The following is a 26748-nucleotide window of genomic DNA, read 5'->3' on the forward strand; positions in this document are numbered from 1 at the left end:
ATGATACCTCTAACTAGTAATTATGTTGGAAAAGGTTTTGCGGTATAGTAGTACTGTGTATTTCATCCATCGAATTATTTCTACTAGAGATTCGCCAGATGGGTGAGCGAGGTCGTAAGGCGAGCGTAATGAAATCATGACCCACCTACCTGTAAGGCTATCTATAAATTTGTACTTTTAAGTCTTTCTAGCTAAATGAAGTAGTGAATTCCACAGCAACTTTGCAGCTTGGTCTCTATTACGTTGCACAAAGGTTCTGCCTTCATCATATCAATCCGAACATGTGTCTGCTACGCTGCAGAAAGAGGCATGGCAGTGATCTCTATCTATGCAGTATTTCAAACTTTCACATCGAGCCTTAGCAAAAAAAATGTTTGGTTTAGTTTGTGAAGATAATAAGTATGTGACATTAAGTGTTTTGATTTTAAGAACAAGAAAGATACTGAATTCGCACTTTTGATGGGATTTTTGGTTGGATAATTTTAATAAAGAGAGAATAAATCCATAAACATTAGATTTCAAAAGCCATACTACAATTATTGGGATATTATAAAGAACGTCTGTATACAAAGAAGATAAAAACGTAGCGTTTAGGCAATTGAAAAATCGATTCTGTATTTATGCAAACTAATCTTGAAAATGTTGCTTCAGTTACAAATTTTCTCCGAATTTTCTATGCTCTGTGATTATTCATGTTGCAGCAGCATTACACGCGAGTGTTATTCAACAAAAACAGCTTATGTTTCTCTCATGCCTATCCCTATTTCGAACATTAATTAAATAGAATAGGATATCCTTCCCCTTTGTCCCAGTTGTGGAAAATTAGGCCGCAAGTGGGATGCGATCTGTGTCCGATACCAAGAGTGTTGCTATATTTTAGTGTTTACCACAAACTCGCACATCGCATTGTTTTATCGGTCGACGGTTGAATTTATATTTTTGGCCATATTCTGTTTTTATATTTTACGTAGATAAATTTCATGTATACATCTAAGTGCACATAAATCAATTTAATAGCATTTTGAATTCCTTTTTAACAAACTGAGCTTGAACGGAAACACATTTATGACGTGTTTGATGATAATTAGTGATTGGTGCTTAATACATTTTGAGACCTCAGAAATCAAATGTGCATAATTTTCCTGGAATTAAAAAAGGAATACAAAATTGTGTTCTCACTCGACTATTTGTGGACTTCACGAATATCGGCAGTTTGAGTTGAAACTTGTTTGGCAACACCAGATACAGACATCGAATTTGCACACATTAACATAATTTGTTTTAACACGCCCCCCATTATGTTAGTTGGTATCATAGGAGATTATCAGCCGTGACTTTTGTTAAGATTTGTTTATTTATTAAGGTACTAGCTTTTGCCCGCGACTTCGTCAGCGTCGAATAGTTACTTTGACATAACGCTAAATTTTACCCGCCACTTTATTTACGTAGAAAGTGAAAATATTTTTGAATAATAGAATGTTAAGGAACTATTTAAGGTACCAAAATCACGCTTTTTAACCGACTTCAAAAGAGGAAGCTATCAGTTTGACCACCATTTTTATCTATGTATGTTCACCGATTTCTCGAGAATGTATGAACCGATTCTGATAATTCTCTTTTCTGTTTTTTGTCGAAAGGGTAGACTTCCCGAATTGTCCTGTAATCATCAAGACCTGATGATAAGATCCTGGAGAAATCCACAAAAATCTATAATTTTCAAAGCCTATCTTGAAGTGATTTGGTTGTTTTTTGTCATTGTTCTTATACTGTGCCGCCGCGCACCGGCCGTCCGGCGCCTTGTACATCAATATTACGCGCTCGATCACTATTTTGCTGCGATGTTATTTTAAAACTGCGATATCTTCTCATACTCATTAAAATACTCATAGGGAGATACTCATTAAAATCGAGTGTGGGTAAATTTCTTTCTCTTCTCTGTCAACACACCGAACTAAAATACTTTATAGAGGACTTTTTGGCGGGAACGCGAGGAGTGAAGTAGTGTGATTTGTTTTATTTTGTCTATTTAGTGTTTCTTCAAGTTTAAATGTGTAATAACGGTGGTTTATTAACTGTTTAATATCTGTGAAAGTGCACAAATGTGGGAAAATGAAACAAAGCCGCTGGACGCAACTTCTCGGGATCCTCCAAAAAGTCCACTGAAAAAATCTTAGTAAATGACCACCATTTTACTAAGATTATATTTCATTCCATATCATCTCATTTCATTTAATTTCATCCCAGTTGAATAACGTCTCAAATTAATCATTTTCATTTCTTTTCACTCCATATTATAATTTTTCATAAAAATAAGAATATAAATTAAAATAAGACATGACTTAAAGGTCTTAGTTACCAGGTCATAAAATCACTTAAAAAAAAAAACTTTATATTCAATAATTAAGTAACAAGTAACACAATTGAAATCGAATTGAACATATCGTTTTTCCACAAATGAATCTGAGTGTACTCGTATACTGTGGGAGGGCGTATTCAGTCGCCCCTACTTGATTATTACGGCTGAATGCATCCGCCCGTTGCAAAAGTGACCCACTTTTAACGAAAAATTGTGGGTTATTAGACTGGGCATTGCTGTGTCAGCCAGAAATGTAGCTGGGTTCATGGGCTAGGGCCCTAAATGATTATTTTTCTCTTTTTTTTGCAGAATTCCATTATGTTTTATTACAACGGTTGTAAAAAGAACAATGGTAAATGCAACGCTAATAAAAAAACTATATTCATTTACATTCTTAATATATCGCCTTTTCGCATTAAAAGCGTACAATTTCCAAAAATATTCGAAATTGAGTTAATGATATGCGTAAACATTTGGTATCACCAGTATTTTTCTCATAAATACTGTCAAAAGAGCGTAATTTAGTTTATTTTGTTAACCTATGTTTTGACCAAATTTTATCTTACTTTAAAAGACAGATAATGTAACAGGTAAAAAAAAAATGAATGTTGCAAATATGATTAATATTAAATATATTACATGTTAAACCTTTAAAACGCTCTCCTGTAAAATTAGTAAGTTTTAAGATTATACAGTTTTAATGCGAGAAGACGATATAACTTTACATTTTATTTACATGTAAAGAAGACAGAGAGACCGATGATTTTAATGACTTTATTTTGTATTAATAAATTAAATTTATACCAGTAAATTGTGGTTAAGCCATGACTATTGCCAACAATAGTAAACGATTAGTATTATCTACAATTCTTTTCTTCTTCTTAGTCGAATACTTCATTGCTGAAGGTCGTGTCCCTGAAAGCACTTCGTGGCTCGTTGTACCACAGCTTCCATTTCCTTCGGTTTTCGGCTTCTCTCAGGGCGTTCGCAACAGAGTCCAGTGAGCGCAGTTATCTGATCCGACCAACGGTTTGGTGGCCGGCCGGCGGGTCTTTTCTTACGTACCAACAATATCGTACAATATTTCGACTCAATCGGATAAACAAACAAACTTAGAATACGCATTATTATATTTAGATATCAATTCAATATGCTATATTTATCACATATGAGAATAAATTCCCCTCCACGATGTTTCCTAAGCGCTTAAACATGTTGTTCTTTGCACGAGGAATGCGAACAGTCCTTGGCGGTTGGTAGAAGCTTGACTGAGTCTTTAGCTATCTGATACCCAGTAGCAACGATGATCAATTAAAACCAGGTGGGCCGACTTCTCATTGGCTTATGGCAAAACAGATGTTTATTATAACTTCACTATATATTCAACACTCCAGTCCACGTTTCTATCCACACAGCCGAGGGTAAGCAGGAATGGCGCAAGATAATCCAGGAGAAAGTTGTTAGAGGACCCCACGACCCTCAGCATTGTGGACTATAGACGTAAGGAGGAGGTTATTTTTTAAATTTTTTATTGCTTAAATGGGTGGACGAACTCACAACCCATCTGGTGTTAAGTGGTAACTAGAGCCCATAGACATCTACAACGTAAATGCGCCAGCCATCTTGAGATATAAGTTCTAAGGTTTCAGTATAGTTACAACGGCTGCATCACCCTTCAAACCGAAACGCATTACTGCTTCACGGCAGAAATAGGCAGGGTGGTGGTATATATTACATTTAATATTATTATATAAGCTATACTTGAATTTATGGTTCTCGGGTTTAGTTTTAATTGAGTTGAAATTTCATATGAACTTCAATACGTGCCTGTGGCGAGGCCTAGATTACGGCGCTTTTAAAAAAAGTCGCTTTCAACATCAGCTTTTCTGCAGAGAATAGTAATTTCGCATTCATTCCATTTTCTACTTTCTATTTTAAATATGATATATCTGAGTATTTGATTAGGGCGTGATGATCACTTCTATTTCTCAGTGAATAGTATTTAATACCTTTTTTCTTCATACCTGTTTGGTAGCTTAGGGGGCTATTCGAGCTATTAGAGTTGTCAGATGTCCTAAACGGAATCCAGAATACTGAGTACGTACCAAACATTTCGAAATCAGTTCATTTTGAATGAACTAGAAATAAAATTATTTATCACACATGTCAGTGGATTTTAAAAGTATTTTACTTTGATCTTTAATTAAAACTCATTTATATGCAGAGCACTGTTACATTGAATAATAAAGTAACATAAGCCATTTTCTCTTCTTTTTTTTAAATCCTACCTATGCTGATATGGAGGCTATTTCAGCTTCGCCCTAACGTGTAGGTGAGCTCACGGACTCAACCTGAGAGAATTTGCTAACACTAGCCCTAGCAAGAGCAGTGCTTCCCAGAGTCTACCACCGGATAGGGATCACGACCCACTGAGAAGATCTGGCGAGAAACTCAATAGGCTGTGTCTATGGTTTAGTTCGCTCCTCGAAGTCTTCGCCTTAATCGACGAGCTCAACGAGGATGGTGACCGCAGCTGGAGGGATCTAAAAGCACCAATTTAATACCAAATGCCTTGTATTCTATGGAGGCTTATATTCATTAATAACGGTAATGCATCATAACTTCTTCCATTTAATAGTGACGTAGCCACACTGAATTTTCATTGAATATTGATATTGAATAAAATATATTGAATAACTAGGGCAAATATCTGAGAAAGACGTTCTCTATCACTTTATCAAGCCAAGACCAAAAGAAGTGATTGAACAAAATATGAAATTCAGTTTGAATAATTAATTGGTAAATTTACGTTGAAGCGAAAAAGAAAAACAATAATTATACGTTTTTATACTTTTATTCGAATAATCAAACAGGTTTATAGTCCGCAGACCTTGAAGGCAAACGTGTCTTTGTACATTAAGCCAAATCACGTGTCTGAGTGTGTGTCTGTGTGAACTGTAATCTAACCTATGTCACTATTGTCAACCTTTAAACTACATATATACAATCATCACGTTAATCTATATGCTTAAATTACAATCTTACTATGTCTTATCATTTGTTTGAAGTTTTAATTCACTTTGGTAAGGCATGTTTGCATAGATCTTACTGCGAATTAGTAAATAGCCCCTTTCACAGCATTCGTAAGTAAAACAAGATGGATACTGAAGCTATTTGAGAGAGCACGATAAATTTTTCCGAAAAATTACGAAGGAAAATCTTTTCTCACTATATCTGTAGTCAAGTTGCAATAGATGAATATTCGTGATCGCTTAAGCCGAACCCTGTATCCCGGTACAGTAATTAAAAAAAAAGGAGAAGTTTAGAGGTAAAGTTTTGGCAAAAATTGCGAATGTTTGTTATAGTGAAGATCCTAATGTTCACTACATGGATTTATTTAATTGCATTAATGATGAATTTAGTGCCATCTTTACTTCTAAAACTCTGATCTTACATAATAAAAGATCATTCAATGAATGGGCGACTGTTGGAATTCACAAAAGTAGGCAGAGATTATATGACCTTTATCATGAAAAATCATATAATCATAATAAGTCATTTCATGAGTATGTCTGTAAATATTCCAAGCTGTTTAAAAAAGTCTGTACATTGGCCAAGTCATTGCACTTAGGCAATCTTATAAAAAATGCACCTGACAAAATTAAAATGACTTGGAATATCATTAATAGGGAGACTGGGAATGTCAGAAACAGCAATGCTGAATCAATTTTGAAAATCAATGATAAAATAATAACTTCTCATCAAGAAGTGGCCAGTGCTTTTGAGCGCTACTTTGCTGATATCCCAGCTTCTACTACAAAATCTTTAATTTCATCTCCTACCGTCGCCGAATCATTACTGCAAGATCATGTTGATAAATGCAGTGTTAACTTTAAGTTCACAAATATTGCTATAAAGGACATAATTGATAATTTCAAGCTCATTAATATTAAAAAAACTGGTGATTTATGGGGAATATCAATTAAGGTTATAAAATCCATTATTGATTTAATCGCACCTTACCTTGCTACAATATTTAATGACTGTATTGATAGTGGTGTGTTTCCTGATCTAATGAAATATAGTAAAATAATACCTCTGTTTAAATCTGGTAGTACTTTTGACCCCACTAACTTTAGACCCATTTCAGTACTACCAACTTTGAGTAAAATTTTTGAAAAAATTATTTTGGAACAGCTTTTGAACCATTTCTATTCCAATAACCTGCTTCATAACAAACAATATGGATTCACTAGAGGCCGTTCGACTATTGATGCAGGTGTAGATCTTATTAAAAATATTTTTCAGGCTTGGGAGGAATCGCATAATGCCCTTGGGGTATTCTGCGACTTATCTAAAGCTTTTGATTGTGTTTAGCATAATACATTGTTGAGGAAATTACACCATTATGGTATTAGGGGCGTTTCATTAGAACTTATTAAATCTTATTTATCCGGAAGAATCCAAAAGGTAGACGTTAAAGGAAAGAGATCTTCCGGTGTCTTACTTAATATGGGTGTTCCTCAGGGTTCCATATTGGGTCCCTTCTTATTTCTTGTGTATATCAATGATTTACCAAAGTTTATTGAAACCCGTCACGAGGTCGTATTATTCGCTGATGATACATCCTTATTGTTTAAAATTAAACGACAATTGGAAGATTATGACGATGTGAATGATGCTATCTCGCGCGTGGTACATTGGTTTAGTGTTAATAATCTGTTATTAAATAACAAAAAAACAAAATGTATAAAATTTACCACACCTAATGTTAGACAAGTAGACACTAATATCATTGTAAGTGGAGAGACACTGGAGCTTGTTGATTCGACAGTTTTTCTTGGTATAACAGTTGATTCCAGGCTGCAGTGGGGTCCTCACATATGCAAGTTAGCGAATAGACTTAGTTCTGCAGCGTTTGCGGTAAAAAAAATACGAACGTATACTGATGAAGATACGGCACGTCTAGTTTATTTCAGTTATTTTCATAGTGTTATGTCCTATGGCATTTTGCTATGGGGCAATGCTGCCGATGTCGAAACGATTTTCATCCTGCAGAAGAGGGCTATTCGTGCTATTTATAATATGCACCCGAGGGAATCCTTGAGGGACAAGTTTAAGGAAATCAAAATTCTAACTTTAGCGTCCCAATACATTTTTGAAAATTTATTGTACGTGCGTAAAAACATTGTAGAATTCCCCAGAGTCTGCGATTTGCATAATGTGAACACTAGGAACAAACATAGGCTTGCGTTGCCGGCGACTCGAATTAAGAAAATAAGCAACTCTTTCAGGGGGCTGGGTGTACAGATTTTCAACAAGATCCCACAAAACGTTCAACTACTACCTGTTCATAGATTTAAGAAAACTGTCAAGGAACGTTTGTGCAACAAGGCATATTATAAAGTTAAGGATTTTTTACTAGATGGCACTACGTGGGAATGAGGCGTTCGCTCCTGGCCTTTTCATTTTTCATTATTATTATTATTTATTTGAATTGTATTTTTTTGACTTGTTTTTTTGTATACTGTAAATATGTTTTCTTGTTTAAAAAAAAAAAGAAAATAGTTGAGAAAATACAAAAAAAAAAAAAAAGCCCGCTGAGTTTGTTTCGCCGGTTCTTCTCAGGACTGTGGCTTTTTTTTGGAACCGGTGGTAGAGTTAACATTTTCTTTTACATTTTGACATTCAACAAGTGTGTTTTTGATGACATCCAAGTTGAAATAAATGATTTTGAATTTGAATTTGAATTGAATTAGAACCACGGCTACTAGTGAATGAATAACGATAACGAATTCCGCCACGTCGACAACACGCATTGGCACGTGTCCAGGAATTGACATACTACAGTATCCCCGACCCAGAGCGGATCTATATAAGCTCTGGAGTTCACTGCTCGGTTCATTGCTCGAAGTGAATTATGATGAAAGCTTTTTTTTTGCATAAACTTTTCAGTTCATGGTTTGCCTAGTGTTAGGCTGTTATCGGAAACTACAAACATCACCATATGAATGCAGCCACCCACATTATGGCTGAGCCTCAAACGTTCTCTAATGCTGACATCTTTTGCTTGTCACTTGTAGCATATAGAAAAGCTATTTTGGAATATTTGGAACGTGATTTAGTCCGATGAGTACCTATTACTTAGTTTTATAGTGTAAGTTGATGTACATAATAATATGTGCGTATTTGTTGCTATTGTTTTTTGTGTAATCTTAAATTTCTAAATTTATTTTGTCTCTTCACTTTCTGTTTTTAATGGTGGAAACATGTTTTGTTATTGTTTTAGCTATGTTTTAAAATATCAAATTATGTTTATATTGTACTGTTGGCTTCCCAAATAAATAAATGAATAAAATTTACAATCCTGAACGCATTAATGCTTCGCGGTAGAATCGGGCAGAACGGTGTTATCAAGACGACTACCGATAAAAAAAAATGTAAATAATAATTCAAATGTTCCCATTCCATGTTGGTCGGACCAACGTTCCTGGATTTAATACAGCTGCTCCAAGATATTAATATACAAAAGAATGAGATATCTCGAAAATGGTCGACATTGCTGGAAGTTTCAAAACTTCACCTCGATCTAACCTAACAAGGGAACCGAATATTAATAAACTTATCAAACATCCCGATACACAAAAACTTGGAACATCAATTAATTAATGTCCGAGCTAAATATTGGAGTTGTCAGATGTCCTAAACGGAATCCAGAATACTCAGTACGTACCAAACATTTCGAAATCAGTTCATTTTGAAAGAACTAGAAATAAAATTATTTATCACACATGTCAGTCGATTCTAAAAGTATTTTACTTTGATTTTTAATTAAAACCCATTTATATGCCGAGCCCTATTACAATGCATAATAAAGTAACATAAGCCATTTTCTCTTTTTTTCTTTTAAATCCTACCTATGCTGATAGGGAGGCTATTTCAGCTTCGCCCTAACGTGTAGGTGAGCTCACGGGGCTCAAACCGGATCGTTGCCAGCACTAGCCCTAGCAAGAGCAGTGCTTCGCAGAATCTACCACCGGATCGGAAACGCGACCCACTGAGATGATCCGGCGAGAAACTCAGTGGGCGTTGTATTGGTTAATTCGCTAGTCGAGCCCTTCGTCGCAAGCGACGGGTTCGACGAGGACGGTGACCGATGCTTGTGGTACCTAAAAGCACCGTTAATGGATCGGGAGGATCCGTAATGACGTGTTTTGGGCGACATCGACTATTTACCATTCGGTCTACAGGATCGGGTATGTAATTTCTAGCGGCCACGACAAGAGGGTTCTCATGTCGTGCCGCCTTCTTAAATTGGCGCAGATTTTCTCGCGTATGAACTGTGTCTAGTCAAAAAACCAGGTAGATTCGTTACCGCATGATAGAAGGAAACACCGACAAACGCCGTTTGGCATTTTAAGTATTGTCATGGTGATACGTTGCAATTAAAATTATCTGCTGATTATTAAATTCAGGTTCACTGTCTTTTAGATTGTCCACCATCTAATCAGTATATCATTACGACGCTTAAAACGTTATCTAAATCATCGTAAAGTATCAAGTATAGTCGGCACTAGTATAGGATCAACACCCGCCCTTTTTTCTCGTGAATTCATCATTCTTGAGTTCATATTTAAGGAAGGCGCAATAAGTTGGGTTGTTATTTCTTTTGTCGGTCTACATCAGTGTCATTTGATAATCCGCTTACATACTGAAATTTCAAAACAATGACTTTTGGAATTCAACTATGTAATCTAAGAAATTTCTTAAAAAAAAAATGTTTTTTATTGCGTAGATGGGTGGACGAGTTCACAGCCCACCTGGTTTTAAGTGGTTCCTGGAGCCCATAGACATCTACATCATCATAGTTACAACGGCTGCCCCACCCTTCAAACCGAAACGCATTACTGCTTCACGGCAGAAATAGGCGGTGTGGTGGTACCTACCCGTGCGGACTCACAAGAGGTCCTACCACCAGTAACAAGTATATAAGTAAAGTATAATATAAAACAAAAATCGTATTTTATTTTGACAAAATACTCACTAAATTCTGTCAAAACTAAAACTACTGACTAAATTTTGTCACTATGACTCATTTAATATTTTAATTTATTTATTTTAACAGCACTGAAACACTAATTCGTTTGATAATACGAAACTGGAAATTGTTTATCACTTGAAACGGGTTTTTCGTATTCTTTAGACGATACTCAATTTAGTTCAATTTGTACGAGAAATTAAGTTTTTACTTGTGCAGGAAAAAAGTATAAAATTTATAAGTACTATGATATTTAGTAATACTGTGATATAATCATCATAGCATAATTAGTCGATACTACCGCTGAGTTATGGGTCTACTCTGAATGTAAATAAAAATTTAACCTAGTCTCTCTCAATACGTCTTATATAGTACAATTGAGGCCGTCACCGCAAAAGGGGCCTAAGCTCACCATAATTATTATGGAGCAAAGAGGTTTAAGTTTTCATGAATTTAAATTTCAGAATAAAAAAAAACAATACGCGCAAAAATACAATGTTTACAAAGCCATCTGTTATCTATAGGTGAAACTATGGATAAGCCGGTTTTGCATCAAAATTTATTATATTTTAAATAAATTGCCATATACGTAATTATAAGCATGATTATGAAAAATTGTGTGTTAGGCTACAATTATCGATCTACGTCTGAAAAAACAAACAAAAAACTTTTTTATTATTATTGCCCTTGTAGGCAGACGAGCAGCATACGGCCCACCTGATGGTGAGTGGTTACCGTCGCCCATGGACTTCAGCAATGCCAGGGGCAGAGCCAAGCCGCTGCCTACCGAAACTTGACCAAACAAAAAAAAAAAACCATATTCGCATACGTCGCTGACTTTGCTGCTAAGATAGCTAAGACTCCCGTACGAGAAAAATTAAACTACCGACAATTCATTAAGATAACAGTTCAAAATCTTAAATAACGAGTTATAATGACTTCGGAACTTGCGTTCAAAGACATATTTGTACAGAGACGTTGCAATCTCGTTACAGAGTCAGCTCTTACTAAGTTTCGAACTGAGAAATCTTTAATAAACTGAAGGAAGAGATAGCGAGCACAATTCTAATAACATTCTTCGTGTCGACAAAGTTTGGATTCCGCAGCCTTTTCCTTTATCGCTAAATGAGTTTTAAAGTTTAATGGCTTCGCTAGATTTCACCAAAGTTCATAAGTATCACCAGAACCATATTTCCGCTTAGACTAACAATTAACTTTTTTAATTATAAATTTGGTATTTTTGATTAGTGATAATTACCACAAAATGGATCTTATCACATATCAATAGCTTAATGTATTTATATTTTTTTATATATTTGTACTTTAGCCCACATGACTGTATAAGCTGATATAAGTTCGTAAATATTGAAACACACCGAAATCTTAGGGCACAATGGACCAACTCACCCGTAGCCAGGTTTTTGGCAAAACCAAGATCTGGTTAGCTTGGCGGCTTCGAGCAGCACACCTCCGAGGTCACCGATCCTCATACCAGCGCAGGAACAGCACCCATCACCTTCCCCTTCGGCCACTAACTGTACACGAGACTCGGACTTCGCCACTTTGGACAATGGGCCTTTCACCAAAGAATATCAGAAATTCTACTTCTCTTCTTGTTCATTCCATTACGTTTAATATATTCGTCAAATTTCCTGAACTGGTTTATTAAAATAATTGTCTCCAAATTAACACTGAACCACTGACACTTGTTGATTGCACCATGAACTGTAGGGTTTATAAGGAATAAAATCTTTTCTTACTTTCAGAATTATAGTCACTGAACTTTCAACAAATATTGAAAGTACTCTGTCGCTTTATATGATTTACTATATATAACTGCAAATTTTGTACTGAATGAGGAGAAAAGTTGTTGAACATCTTAATATTATGCATAACGACACGACTTCATGACGCAATATGACGTGACAAATAAAATGAGACGAAATCTACAATCCGGACAAATTTGATACTTTATATTTAAAAAGGTTAAATTTGTGCAAAAATACGTAGTGTGACGGATTTAAATATAGTGTATGTAGTGGAGTCCCGCGATACTACCCATGGTTATTGTCGTACGGCGGGAGACGCCGCGGGGCGAAGCTAGTATAAAAAAGTTACTCCTTATATAATCAGCTACCTATAAGTAAAGTCTCGTCAAAATCGGTCCAGCCGTTCTAGAGATTATCCGGAACAGACAGACCGACAGACAGACAAAAATTGTAAAAAATGTTATTTTGGTGTATGTACCGTATATTCATATGCATGTAGTAAAAAGCAGTTATTTCAATATTACAAACAGACACTCCAATTTTATTTATATGTATAGTCAAAATTTTAATCCAAACTTCGCGTACATCTAAAAATGAGCAATGTCCTTTTACCAATCGCATATAGATGGACCAATATAGTAGCATATAAGGAAACGTGCTCTCAAGAATAGTCCAAACTCTTAGCAGCTCACGTTACGAAGACTTGTCGATGATACTTGATCAGTAACGGATCACATGTCCATACGATATTCACGGTCGACGTGATATACTGACCAACTTACTCATATTGACACACATTGTGTCCCCGTGTCGTATGTCGAATGCGTATCTACATACGTTTGCGATGTGCATTATTTAAAGGCTTTAGCTTTTGTTTTAGTAACGGTATAAGGTTTTTTGGGTTCATTTCGTAACTCGACAAGATCACTCTTGTTCCTCGAGTGGTCAGTGGTAAATTTCCGCAATTCTACAGTAACAATTAATTGTTTTTAAGCTATTGCATAGATTTTATTGCGGGCCTTGAGCGCGGCGACCGAATCATGAAATTCCGTAACGAAAAAAACCTAACACCCCTCACTCCGCCTACCATGTAGCTCGCGTTCAACACATTCACACGTTGCGCTTGTGTAGTGTTTGTGAATAAGCGCGTGGCGTGACGTCACTGCATGCGCATCATGAAAAGTCTGCCCACCTCTCTCTCGCGCGGTCTAGCTTTTTTTTTTTTTTTTTTTTTTTTTATTGCTTAGCTGTGTGGACGAGCTCACAGCCCACCCGATGCTAAGTGGTTACTGGAGCCCATAGACATCTACAACGTAAATACGCCACACACCTTGAGATATAAGTTCTAAGGTCTCAGTATAGTCACAACGGCTGCCCCACCCTTCAAACCGAAACGCATTACTGCTTCACGGCAGAAATAGGCGGGGCGGTGGTACCTACCCGTGCGGACTCACAAGAGGTCCTACCACCAGTAATTACGCAAATTATAATTTTGCGGGTTTCATTTTTATTACACGATGTTATTCCTTCACCGTGGAAGTCAATCGTGAACATTTGTTGAGTACGTATTTCATTAGAAAAATTGGTACCCTCCTGCGGGATTCGAACACCGGTGCATCGCTTCAACACGAATGCACCGGACGTCTTATCCGTTAGGCCACGACGACCACAAGCTAGCGACTAGCTTATGAGTGTGAAGGGGACAGTTAATGTTTTGCTTTTATTAATGTTTAATATAGCGTGGTCTTGTTTTATTATTGCTTTAATATTAAATTATCATTGTCTAATTATAATTGCATAAGTTGATAAAAAATGCTATACAATAGCTTTACCGCGGCAGTTCCCGAGTGCCACACGTTTTTTTTTCTTTTACGCTTCACATATAAACTTTAATAAAATACGGTATTTAAGCAACGATGACGTAAGGACCAGAAATAGTTTCTTTATTCAAACATTGAAAGCCAAAATAATTTTATGTGTGGGCCGGACTATTGTTGCTTAACTGTAACCAAGGATATCTACTGAATTTGTAATTTTAAATGTAATTCGTGAAAAAATAAAAAAGTTATCAGTAATGATATTCAATAATTCACACACACCCTCTTACACTCACTCATGCGCAGACTCATTACACACAGAGGGTACATTAATACATTCATTTCAATATTATTTTATTGTTAATTTTTATATTTTTAAGCTTACATTTTGTCACTTTTATGTAAACCATGAATTTCAGTGTATTTCTTGTCTATTAACTTTCTGTTTCTGTGAAGTAAAGCTGTTGTATTCTTTGTACGAGGAGCACTGCTGCTTGAGATACAGGTTTTATCACCTAGTTCAAGCACAGATAGATGCACATTATGCTTGTGTTTCTACTTCTATGTTAATAATAATAATAATAATAATTGTTTTATACTAAAGTTTAACACAATAGTGAATAATCATAAACGTTAATTTTTTTCTAACGCTACAGTTCCCATAGCAAAAGAGTATATAAATTATTTGTATGATTTTTTTAATTAGAAACGTCATGTGTGTTAATAAGTCAATAAAGACCCGTCTATTTACGGTCTGTATGCAGGGTCTCCTCAAGTACTTCGGACACGTGTCCTGACAAAGTCCTGACAACTTGGAAAAATTAATAGTTGTAGGTCACGAGGAAGGAAAGAGAAGTCGAGGAAGATTGCCAACCAGGTGGACGGACATAGTCAAGGAGGCCACAAACACCAGCGTCCCGGGCGCCATTAAGCAGGCCGAATGCAGGCCACATTGGAGGAAGCTAGTGCAAAAACTTGACCAACGTGGTCACGACCTTGAGTAATGAGGAAGCGACAAAGAAGAAGAAGAAGAAGTGTGTTAATAATCACATAAATTAATAAAAGTTTAAACAGAAATTCAAGTTTTTTTTATTTTTTTTTATTGCCTGGATGTGTGGACGAGCTCACAGCCCACCTGGTGTTAAGTGGTTACTGGAACCCATAGACATCTACAATGTAAATGCGCCACGCACTTTGAGATTTAAGTTCTAAGATCTCAGTATAGTTACAACGGCTGCCCCACCCTTCAAACCGAAACGCATTACTGTCTCAATTGCTACACTATAATTAGCCGTATTATAATAAACAACTACTTACTCTATCAAAGAAAACGTTTATTACAAAATTAAATAATTCATCCGGTTCTGGTTGTAAGAAAAACACGTAGAAACAATTAAAAATTTCATATTGCTTAATTGAAATAAGAATTTCGTAACATACATACATACAAACATTCCAACTTTTACAAGGGCAGCAGTGAAGTCAATGAATTTGTCTTAGAAGTAAGAACGTGGATAACATTGTGTTATGTTTTGAACACGCTTTTATTGGCTTGGCTCTAGACTATTTCATTGTAATTTTCACCAATTTCAAGACGTCTTAAACTTAACATTGATATTTGTCACGTCTCCTAGGTCCGATGAGAATGCGCCACCCACCTCGAGATATAAGTTCTAAGGTCTCAGTATAGTTACAACGGCTACCCCACCCTTCGAACCGAAACGCATTACTGCTTCACAGCGGAAATAGGCGGGGTGGTGGTACCTACCCGTGCGGACTCACAAGAGGTCCTACCACCAGTGATTACGCAAATTATAATTTTGCGGGTTTGGTTTTTAGTACACGATGTTATTCCTTCACCGTGGAAGTCAATCGTGAACATTTGTTGAGTACATATTTTATTAGAAAAATTGGTACCCGCCTGCGGGATTCGAACACCGGTGCATCGCTACATACGAATGCACCGGAAGTCTTATCCTTTAGGCCACGACGACTTCTAAAATGTTTTTATAATTTTTATACAATATTTACTCTTTACGAGGATTTCATACTTTCCTTTAGCTAATGGTGCAATGTATCTCAATTGTCTCATAGCTAGGGTATCATTATTATTAGGATAATCCTCATATCAAACAAAATATGCCTCGAAGACATTGTTAGTTTCTTCTGTCTAAAAAAGGTAAAGGATTATTCCGTAAGCCTCCAGAAATATTAATTAAAAAATATTATATCATGATTTATTTTATTTATATATTTTCATATAACCTGCCTACCAAGAATATTGCGGTATTTTGGTCATGTTGCACGCAGGGACACCAGCAATTTGGAACGTCTACTGGTGACCGGTAAAATCGAGGGAAAAAGGCCTAGGGGTAGAGGGCCTTTCAAACGGGGAAAACCGAATCGCGGTAAAAATCGGCATGTGGAGTTACCTACCCCTAACTGTAGGAAAAAGTAGAGAAAGTAAGATGTAAGAAACTGAGGTACGAGAACTTTATTACAATAATATAAATGAATACTGGTGGAATAATTTATTACTGGTGGTAGGACCTCTTGTGAGTCCGCACGGGTAGGTCCACCACTACGCCTATTTCTGCCGTGAAGCAGTAATGCGTTTCGGTTTGAAGGGTGGGGCAGCCGTTGTAACTATACTTGAGACCTTAGAACTTATATCTCAAGGTGGGTGGCGCATTTACGTTGTAGATGTCTATGGGCCAGTAACCACTTAACACCAGGTGGGCTGTAAGCTCGTCCACCAATCTAAGCAATAAAAAAGAAAAGAATAACGGTACGAGTATTAGTAATAGTCAAACCTATTATCAGTGAATATCTTCAAACCTAAGAATACATACAAAATGACTTTAAATTAATTTAATAGGAAACTGACGGATATTTTCAATGCCAATTAGAAGAATCTGATGTTATATAGTCGTATAGTTTGACACGTTCTTGCAAAATATAACTTCATAATTTAGGAGCTGACGCAATATTTATGCATGGCGTATTCTACAAAGACGTGTCTAATCTCATGCCGGTAATAGATAATAGATTTATATGTTAAGACGTAGATAGTTTGCAGACACAAAGGATAAATTGAATTGAAACTTCGAGCGGTAAAGGGAAGTTTTCGTCCTCTATTTAACCGCCTTAGGGGATGAATTTTAAATCATATATTATTAGTATTCCTACCTGCTTTATATGAAGTACTTGAATGCAAAGTATATGCTTCTAATCTAAACGTTGCCTGTTAGTGAGTGTTTGACTAATTTTAATATAGATGTAGCGAAAAGTATTATTTAAATGGAAATAACGAAAGTGGCATTTGAATGCGTCGATAACACTACATATAATCGGGCCCAAGCTCTCAAAAGTACCCGATTAATTAGTAATTAATGGCCATATTTAAAAATTACTGGTGGTACGGCCTCTTGTGAGTCCGCGCGGCTAGGTACCACCGCCCTGCCTATTTCTGCCGTGAAGCAGTAATGCGTTTCGGTTTGAAGGGTTGGACAGCCGTTGTAACTATACTGAGATCTTAGAACTTATATCTCAAGATGGGCGGCGCATTTACGTTGTAGATGTCTATGGGCTCCAGTAACCACTTAACATCAGGTGGGCTGTGAGCTCGTCCACACATTCAAGCAATAAAAAAAAATCGCGCCCAAATTCTCAAAAGTACCCGATTAATTAGTAATTCACAATATTAATGGCGATATTTAAAAACGTGCTTCGAAATAATTTTTAAAGCCATACAATAAACCTCAATTCCTGCAATCGAAATCCTTTTAAATATCAAATCGAATGTATAAACCGTTCGTGACCCATAAAACCGATCGTATATTTTAACGTTTATTTGTTAAGTGGGACAACACTTTTACTAGACACTTAGAATTAATTTACACTCTGTTGTCTAAGATGTAAAAGTTCAATTTGCTCTGTACGCACACTAGTTGTCGAGACAAAGGTCTAAATGGATATTTTGGATCGGATAACACCCTAACAACATTGAGTCTAAAGATTATCGATCTGATCCCAATGGTATTAAGTTTCTGATATTGGCTTCCAAATATCCATGTTATGATTTTGTTAATGTATAATATGTTAATTGGGTAAAAATTAACATAGCCAAATGCGTAATTAATTCAGATCCGCTTATAAAACTACAAATATATTATCGAACATAAAGACGGATATAAAAGCGGAAGAAACTCTGAAATAGCAATGTAGTTTGGTATCATTGGAAAAACAACAATCTATCTGGGACATTTTAACAATTTGACAAAAAAATAAGGACTTTAACTTGAACATCACTTAAACCTGAATACGCTTGTATTCAACCTGCTTAGTATTGCCATTTTAAACCAATTCCATAACAGAGACAGAACACATATACAATCTATATATTAATACGTGAAGCAAAAACTTTGTATCCCTTTTTACGAAAATTGCGCAGACGGAGGAGTAGGAAATTTTCTACACTTATAGAGAATATAGAGAAGAAGTGCACAATGCTACTATTTTTTTTAAATAGTGCATAAAAGATACATTAAATCAATAAAGAAAACATTACACACACTACATACCATGTATTTGACGCACACAAGCATGCATACTATTTATTGTCAAACTTTTGTTCTTGACGTCTGTGGTCAAATTGAGAATAGATTAAATATTGTTTGTCTTTATTAATATATTTTTTTAGTGTAGCCTTGGCGAAATTTGTTATTATAAAAGTATAAAATACAATCATAATTGTGTACAAACTTACAATTCCAATTAATTGTAGTCGAAATTCGACTACTGCGGGACCTCTAGTACATGTAAATAGATTCCACTTACAGATATGTCACACAGTAAATATTTCATCATTACTCTATTAAGCCTGATAGACATCTAAGTAATAAAACAGGGAAGTGCCCAAGGTCGAATGATTATGTCATTACTATCACAGTCGATCGCACTTCGGTTTTTATTCTATATTTATTCTCACCTGCCTGGTTTTCATTTCGTTGAACGAGACCACGTGAAAGTCAGGGTTAAATTCATGCAAACGTTACAAAGCTTTATTGATCAACACGATCGATTGAAAACATAAAGTTTGTGTATCGATGACATGACACGTTTTGTAGATTCAATTAAAGAAATCGATGAAGAACTCAACTAAACAACAAAAATTTAAACAAATTAAGTTTATCAGGGCAAATATAAATGAAAGCGATGAGATACTTAGAAAAGCGACACGTACTGACCTACCTATATGAAGATCCAATTGTTAATACATATTATAATTTTACATATACATATCGTTAATGCCAATATCGACCAGTCCTGTTCTAAATACCTAATAATTTTAACTATTTCAAAAGAGCCTCATAAGCCTTAGCTTTAACTTAGCCTTGATAATAACGGCGAGTTTAAATGGGCAACGAGTGTGCCAATTTAATACCATTAAATTTAAACACCGTCACCATAACATAAGTTTCTAAATTAGAACACAAAACAACAGTAAATGAAAAGCTTGTAAACGGTTTTGTCAATCTGAAAGTTAAGGGTGTACTAAAGGTCCGCCGACGGCCTTCAGCACATTAAATCAAGGCTTTATATAATTAAGACGCAAGCCATAAGCTCACAGCGTATAATGTAATATGTTAATGTACTATAAAGATTAACGTGAACGTAAACTTGATTGATATTGTTTTATCAGATATCCAATTTCGTTAATGATTGATCAATGTATAGAAAGCTTGATTGTGGAAATTTCTCCGAATGACTGTAGATTTGGTTACTGTAACTTTCTATTGTAAATTAAATTTGATTTCAGAGTGACTAGCTATTTAAATTTGTTGGGTCGAATTTCAATATGAATTCCTGAATTAATTGTGATAACTGCATCACTAATTATCTTGATCTGTATTGCTGATAATGCAAATGAAATATGTATATTAATTATTATTATTAGCTTGTCTCGGATGCAGTTTTGACAAATTCCGAGGCGGTTTGTAGAGCGGCAGAGGGTTTTGGTTCGTTCAAACGCGATATACCCGCAATATTGGCGATTTGCTGCTCACCAAATAAAAAAAAAACTTGTCGATATTTTTTTTTTAATTAAAATTTTTATATTATAGTTTTAATTTTATACATTGCATCCAATTTATCTAATAAATGAGCAATAGTCTTATCTTTATTCCAAGAAAATTAAAAAATACTTAAGAAGCTATTTTCCATTTTATTTTAAAGATTATTAGTATGGTTATCGTCGAGAACCGTATTTTACCTTTTACGAATTTGTAAGACAATTGCTAAACTTCTATATCATTTTAAGGCGTACTCAAATCAAATCAAATCAAATCAAAAAATTTTTATTCAACATAAATGAAAGTACATACTTGTTGAACGTCAAAAGAACTACCGCCAATTCACAAGAACTAGCCTCCGTCCTGAGAAGAATTGGCAAGAAACTCAGCGGGCATGTCTTTTTTTTTTTTTTAATAAGAAATTATTATTTTTTTTTTTTTTTAATATTAGTTTTTTTTTTAAATATGATTTTTTTACAATGAGTATTATAACGTAACAATTACTACAATATTGAAATGCCCGGAGCGAGCAACTCGTAATGTAACCCGCAGTCTTATTATGTATTTATGTAATATTTTCTTCTATTCTAGTTTAAGCTACAAATCCAAAATAAGACAACAAGTCTATTTATCGCCAAATTAGTGTGACTTGGGTCGAATCACGTAATAATACAAACCGATACTGGTCCACGCGGAGACATCGCCGCCACCCACCGGCCAGCCGCAGTTGAAAATAAACATAATTCCGTAACTGATAAATTTCAAAACCAATTAAGCCGAAATGAGCATTAATGGATGTTCAAATGTATTGGTATATATTATTGTGGTTTCTTTGTTTTTATTTTCTTTCACCGAGCTGATGCTTTTTATTTTTGCATATGTAACTGTCAATAGCCTAAAGGGTCTAATTCTGGCTTCACCTTAACTGGTGGGCAAGGTCAAGGGGCTCAGCGTGAATGAGTGCTACATCTGCCCTAGCAAGAACAGTGCATCGCTGAATTTACCACGTATCGGAATCGGGACCCACTGATAAGATCCTGCGAGAAACTCAGAGGATTAGTTATTGCTACTAGGATAATACATTTTGGAAAAAGACTGAATATGACGCTTAGGACGAGCAATTAAAAAATAATACTAATTATGAAGTGAACAACAATGCTAAGACAAATTCATCATACAGTTTTGATCAAGGAATTGAAATCCGTAAGAAATAACTAACTAAAGACACAAGCGATACGGTATTAAGTAAACCGTATTGTAAATTGGGAGCATCAAAGGTGGCTAATTATTGAATCATTGAAGACATTTTGCCTTATTGAAGAGTTAGGCCAGTTACTTATGTACAAACATGTTAACCCATCTCCCAACAGAGTCAAATACCCAACCTAATCCATCAACAATATCACATCTAAACACAATTTCATCATCTAATATATTATGCACATCAAGATTCGTATCTTATTACGTTCTGCGAGCAATACGACACCTAAAGCTAATGGCATAAGGTGTAAAATTACACAATTAACGGTCCGCTGAACATGGCAATGAGCTGGTATTATTTGCACAGATTGGTGCGAGCTATTTTGTTGCGAATGCCACACTGAGCTCACAAGTTCTAACTTCGTTATTTTGTAAATAAATGAATTTGTGGTTTTTTCGATTTGTCTTTAATTGACTTTTGTGGTTTCCTACATAGGTTCTGTTCCACAAATTGTAGATATTGTGTGTGTGTTTATTTTTAATAATTTGAAGCTCTATTATCTTTTAATGCATTTTAATTACGATTTATTTTATTAAAGAAACGATATAAATGCATCGCAACATGAAATCCACTCAGACTCAATCGATAAAACATTGTAGAGGAATTATCTATTCTTAATGGAATTTTATATTTATATTTTTCAGTAAACAACATCTTTATTCAAGATATTTTATTTTTGGAATTAGTCCTTCCCGATGTCTCTTAACTACTCGCATATTTTTTCTACTAAGCATTTTAAAAAATTGTACGTTAATTCGCATTATTTTAGCGTTCTTTGTAGTACATTTATCAAGTTTTATAGTAGACGTCAGCATCAGCGTTATCACTTATGTCTTTCAATTAACCAGAAATAACCTGATAATTTCGTTATCATATATATATCGAATCATAAAACTATAATCTTTTACCAGTGTTGGAATGATTTATCTACTCGATCAAAACTTTCTTTTTTGTATTTATTTCCTATTATTTTCGAATTTTTTATACGTAATTATACATATTAAATTTAATTTTCTATCGTAACATTAAATTTAAGTTCAATTAACATTATAACATAAGTTGCGTATTTCAATTGCATTAAATGTAAGAATTATTAACGTCTCCTTTAAAGGAGATAAGCGCTCCACTTCACTATTCCAAACCTAAATATCAGCCCGCTGAGTTTCTCGCCGGATCTTCTCAGCGGGTCGTGATTCCGATTCGGCAATAGATTCACTCGCGAAGCAGCTGCTCTTGAGTTGTTAGGACTCCTATGAAGGCGCTCGGGCAGTTGTTAGCAAATCCCACCCCTCCTGGCTGAGCCTTTGCTCGCTCACCTGCACTGGTGAAACCGGAAAGTCCTCCGGGACACCAGTAATCCCTCAATCACAAAAATATACTCCACTATTCTGCAATAATGTACTCCATTGTATTATTTATTAAAATTCGATTTTATTTCTATTGAGATCAGAGGGATGATCATGATAAAAGGATAACAGTGTGCAAAAAAACGACTACGCAAACAGAATTTGCAGCTAGATAATACCACTCATTTCCCCATTACTTTTCTACCGTGGTCAGATCACCTTGGTTTGTACTAGCCTTTCCCGAATTTCTACTTTGATACTGCTGTTCAGAATATTTCTGTCAAGAATTAATTATATGTTCCAGTTCCAGAGTTAGATCAATATCCTAATTATAGAGTTAATCCTCAATGAATCAAATTGGAAGATACCATTTACGAAGCTGCCCAAAAAATTCCAATAACATCAAACATCAAAATTTAAAATAACTTCTAATATCTTCTAGTATTTTTGGTTGGGTCGCAAATCAACAACCCAAACTTGAACTCCATAAATAAAATCTCAAACTTATTTAGATCTATCTATATTGAAGTCTATCTCTTTAATATTATCAATGACACAATTTTCGCTTTCAATATAATTATTATATGTCTTTTGAGTCACATCAGCAGTTCCTTTGTCAATATTAATTGCGATCGGCAATTCCCCGTTGCATTTACGGCGTTGTTACAACACCATTAATATGCGGGACGGTTAGTGTAGCCGTTTCACGCAAAGGTCATCTGAGGTCCACCGCTGTTTATCTTATTGCTTTAACGCTTCTGCTTCTATTAACATTAAAAACAGCTACAAAATTGGGTATTCGAACAGCGGTGATAGAAGTCTAAATCGCTTTTCAGGTGAATTCGTGATACGTACTAAATACATTGCGCGTGAGTAAATAGATGTCCATGTTTCGTGTAGTTTCATCTCTTCATGTTGGATTAGCTAGTCCTCTTTCATTGGCTTGAGGAAAACAGATTTTATACAAATTTGCATAGATATATATTGTATTAAGCGTTTTTCTATTTTGTAATTTTTCATGTAATAATTATAACAGCGGTTTTTATACCGAGGAGACCTCACTTTTGTGTATATTTCGGATATTCCGAGAGTTTTTTGCCAAGTTAAATTGTGTGGCGAATTTAATTAGATTCAAAAACATTTAGAATAATAACGTAATTAGACACGAATCACGTACAGTAGATATGATATTAGAATGATTTCATAAATTACGAAAGGAAATGCTAATGTAAAGATGCGAAACTATTTACTTCTTTTTTTCTCCCTACTTATGCTGATAGCCTTGAGAGGCGTTTTCAGCATTACTCTAGCGTGTAAGTGAGCTCTCGGGGCTTAAACTGGAGGTGTTGCTAACTCTGGTCCCAGCAAGAGCAGTGCTTCTCAGAATCTACCACCAGATCGGAAACGCGACCCACTGAGAAGATCCGACGAGAAACTCAGTGTGTATGCGTTAATTTACTTTTGGTATTATCTGTTTTTTAATATATTTATTGACCGTGGGCCATTTTCGACGAATCTTTATAAAAAATCAGGTGTACGTCTGTCTACTGTACTTTGCCTATTCTGGGAATATTAACGTGACTTCGTTATTCATACGTGCACATGGATTGTAATACAGTACCGTAGAATCTATGAATTTTTTTTTTTTTTTTTGCCACGTTAACTGGTCCCGTGATAAGTTCGTAAAGAACTTGTGTTACAGGTACCAGATAACGGATATATATGTAAGATTTTTATTATACACATACATATATTTAATATACATCCATAACCCTGGAAAAGACATTTATATTTATCATACAAATATCTTCCCTTGGCGGGATTCGAACCCGCGACCCCCTTGTGTAGTGACCATGTCACTTACCACTACACCAGACGGCCGTTATGATAACAATAAGTAATCTATTTCGTAACATTCGTATTTCATAAATTGCAGTTACTTGCAATTTTGTAAACGTTTTACTCTCGTATAGTAAGTAGCAATCGCATGAAAGTTGCAAATCAGAGCGGATCGCTCTGGTCGACGCGCGAGTCGCACGCGACACGATACTTGTGCGCATGCCTTGGAGAAACGAGAATGATTCTATTATAGATACAACAGAAATAAAAAGGCTCATATCTATCTACATTTTGCGAATCTTCGGTAGCCATCGCGTGTAACTTAACATTTAGACGAGTTCTATAAATACATCTTCCTTACCGATTATTCAAAATATAAAATCGCGGATACCGAACCATTTGCCGCTAACTTCGGAAAACATCGACTATTTTGAATATAATTCCTAAGATTACCATTACGAAGCCACCAATATTAAATATGAAGTTTTGTTATTGATCCAATAGTTAAAGAACGTATTTTTTTTTTAACTATCCAAATACCACAGTCTAAAAAGTGTGTGTGTGTCTGTGTGTGTGTGTGTGTGTGAGTGAGTGAGTGTGTGAGTGAGTGTGTGTGTGAGAGAGTGTGTGTGTGTGTGTGTGTGTGAGTGTGTGTGTGTGTGTGTGTGTGTCGAAGAAATGCCAAAAAAAGAGCAGGTGGTTTATTTGGAAAGTATGGATACTGGACCCTACCTGGTGAGTCGATGACTTAATGTTCATTCACCAAAAGAAAACAATAGGTGGTAGGACCTCTTGTGAGTCCGCACGAGTAGGTACCACCACCCTACCTATTTCTGCCGTGAATCAGTAATGCGTTACGGTTTGAAGGGTGGAGCAGCCGTTGTAACTAAACTGAAATCTTAGAACTCATATCTTTAGGTGGGTGGCGGTATTTGTGTAGTCCACCCATCTATGGAATAAATAAAAAAAGTACTTTATATTAAGTCTTCAATTGTCAGTATCACCATGACGAACATTTGTTTCATCAGATCAACTTGATGCAATATTTAGAAGAACTTTTTAAAGAATTATCTCATGGAATGCAACTGAAAGTGAATTGACGATAATCAATCATCACTAGCTAGATTTCACGCAACTACGTCCAAGAAACGTGCAAGGTAATTATTGCTAATTACATTATATAATTACGTGGTTTTTTTCTGTTTATCTAGAACAAATTTAAAGAATTTTAAAAGAAGAATACAAATAAGAAGAAGCTAATTACCCGATTTTGATCAAGTGACTATGCAAATTTATAGAATTTTAAAAGAAGAATACAAATAAGAAGAAGCTAATTACCCGATTTTAATCAAGTGACTATGCAAATTTAAAGAATTTTAAAAGAAGAATACAAATAAGAAGAAGCTAATTACCCGATTTTAATCAAGTGACTATGCAAATTTAAAGAATTTTAAAAGAAGAATACAAATAAGAAGAAGCTAATTACCCGATTTTAATCAAGTGACTATGCAAATTTATAGAATTTTAAAAGAAGAATACAAATAAGAAGAAGCTAATTACCCGATTTTAATCAAGTGACTATGCAAATTGAAAGAATTTTAAAAGAAGAATACAAATAAGACGAAGATAATTACCCGATTTTTAACAAGTGACTATGCAAATTTATAGAATTTTAAAAGAAGAATACAAATAAGAAGAAGCTAATTACCCTATTTTAATCAAGTGACTATGCAAATTTAAAGAATTTTAAAAGAAGAATACAAATAAGAAGAACTGTGAAGAAGTAACTGTGCCGTAGGTCTTATAAAAACATTAGTGATAACACGCCGAGCTGAGCCCCCGTGAGCTCGCCTACACGTTAGTTGAAGCTAGCATAATCCCTCGAGGTTAACAGCATAGATAGACAAACAGAAAGTGATAACATATACTCTAACTACAATCTAAAGCATTCCCTTAGTTCAAACAAATCATTTCTAGGCTATTTATGGAATTAAAAATGAACAGTTAAAATAATACAGCAAAGATTTGCAAGTCGACCCTAAACACCACATCATTACCCCCACCCTTTATAATTCCATTTAGCCAGAGTACAATTAAGTCTCAAACAAAATCGACAACGAACCGAAATCGAATAGCATTCTTTTTTTTTTATTGCTTAGATGGGTAGACGAGCTCACAGCCCACCTGGTGTTAAGTGGTTACTGGAGCCCATAAACATCCACAACATAAATGCGCCACCCACCTTGAG

The 26748-nt window shown here is 35.3% G+C and overlaps 1 protein-coding gene across 26 annotated transcripts in view; it reads right to left on the bottom strand.

Moving 5' to 3' along the window:
- Positions 1 to 26748, bottom strand: part of siz (Brefeldin-resistant Arf-GEF family protein schizo) — a 223471-nt gene that overhangs the window by 39556 nt on the left and 157167 nt on the right. For 9 of the 26 annotated variants that reach the window (XM_089739473.1, XM_089739475.1, XM_089739474.1 and 6 more), the window contains exon 2: positions 11802 to 12244. The exons of 6 other annotated variants lie outside the window; for them this stretch is intronic. In XM_089739473.1, the coding sequence (XP_089595599.1) occupies positions 11802 to 11884 (83 nt within the window). In that variant the 5' untranslated portion in view covers positions 11885 to 12244. The remainder of the gene's footprint in view (positions 1 to 11801; positions 12245 to 26748) is intronic. 11 more of the 26 variants (XM_089739479.1, XM_089739478.1, XM_089739493.1 and 8 more) reach the window with 2 other exon arrangements.

Source organism: Bombyx mandarina, chromosome A1 (assembly GCF_030267445.1).
Source record: "Bombyx mandarina strain Sakado chromosome A1, ASM3026744v2".
Classification (NCBI taxonomy): Eukaryota; Metazoa; Arthropoda; class Insecta; order Lepidoptera; family Bombycidae; genus Bombyx; species Bombyx mandarina.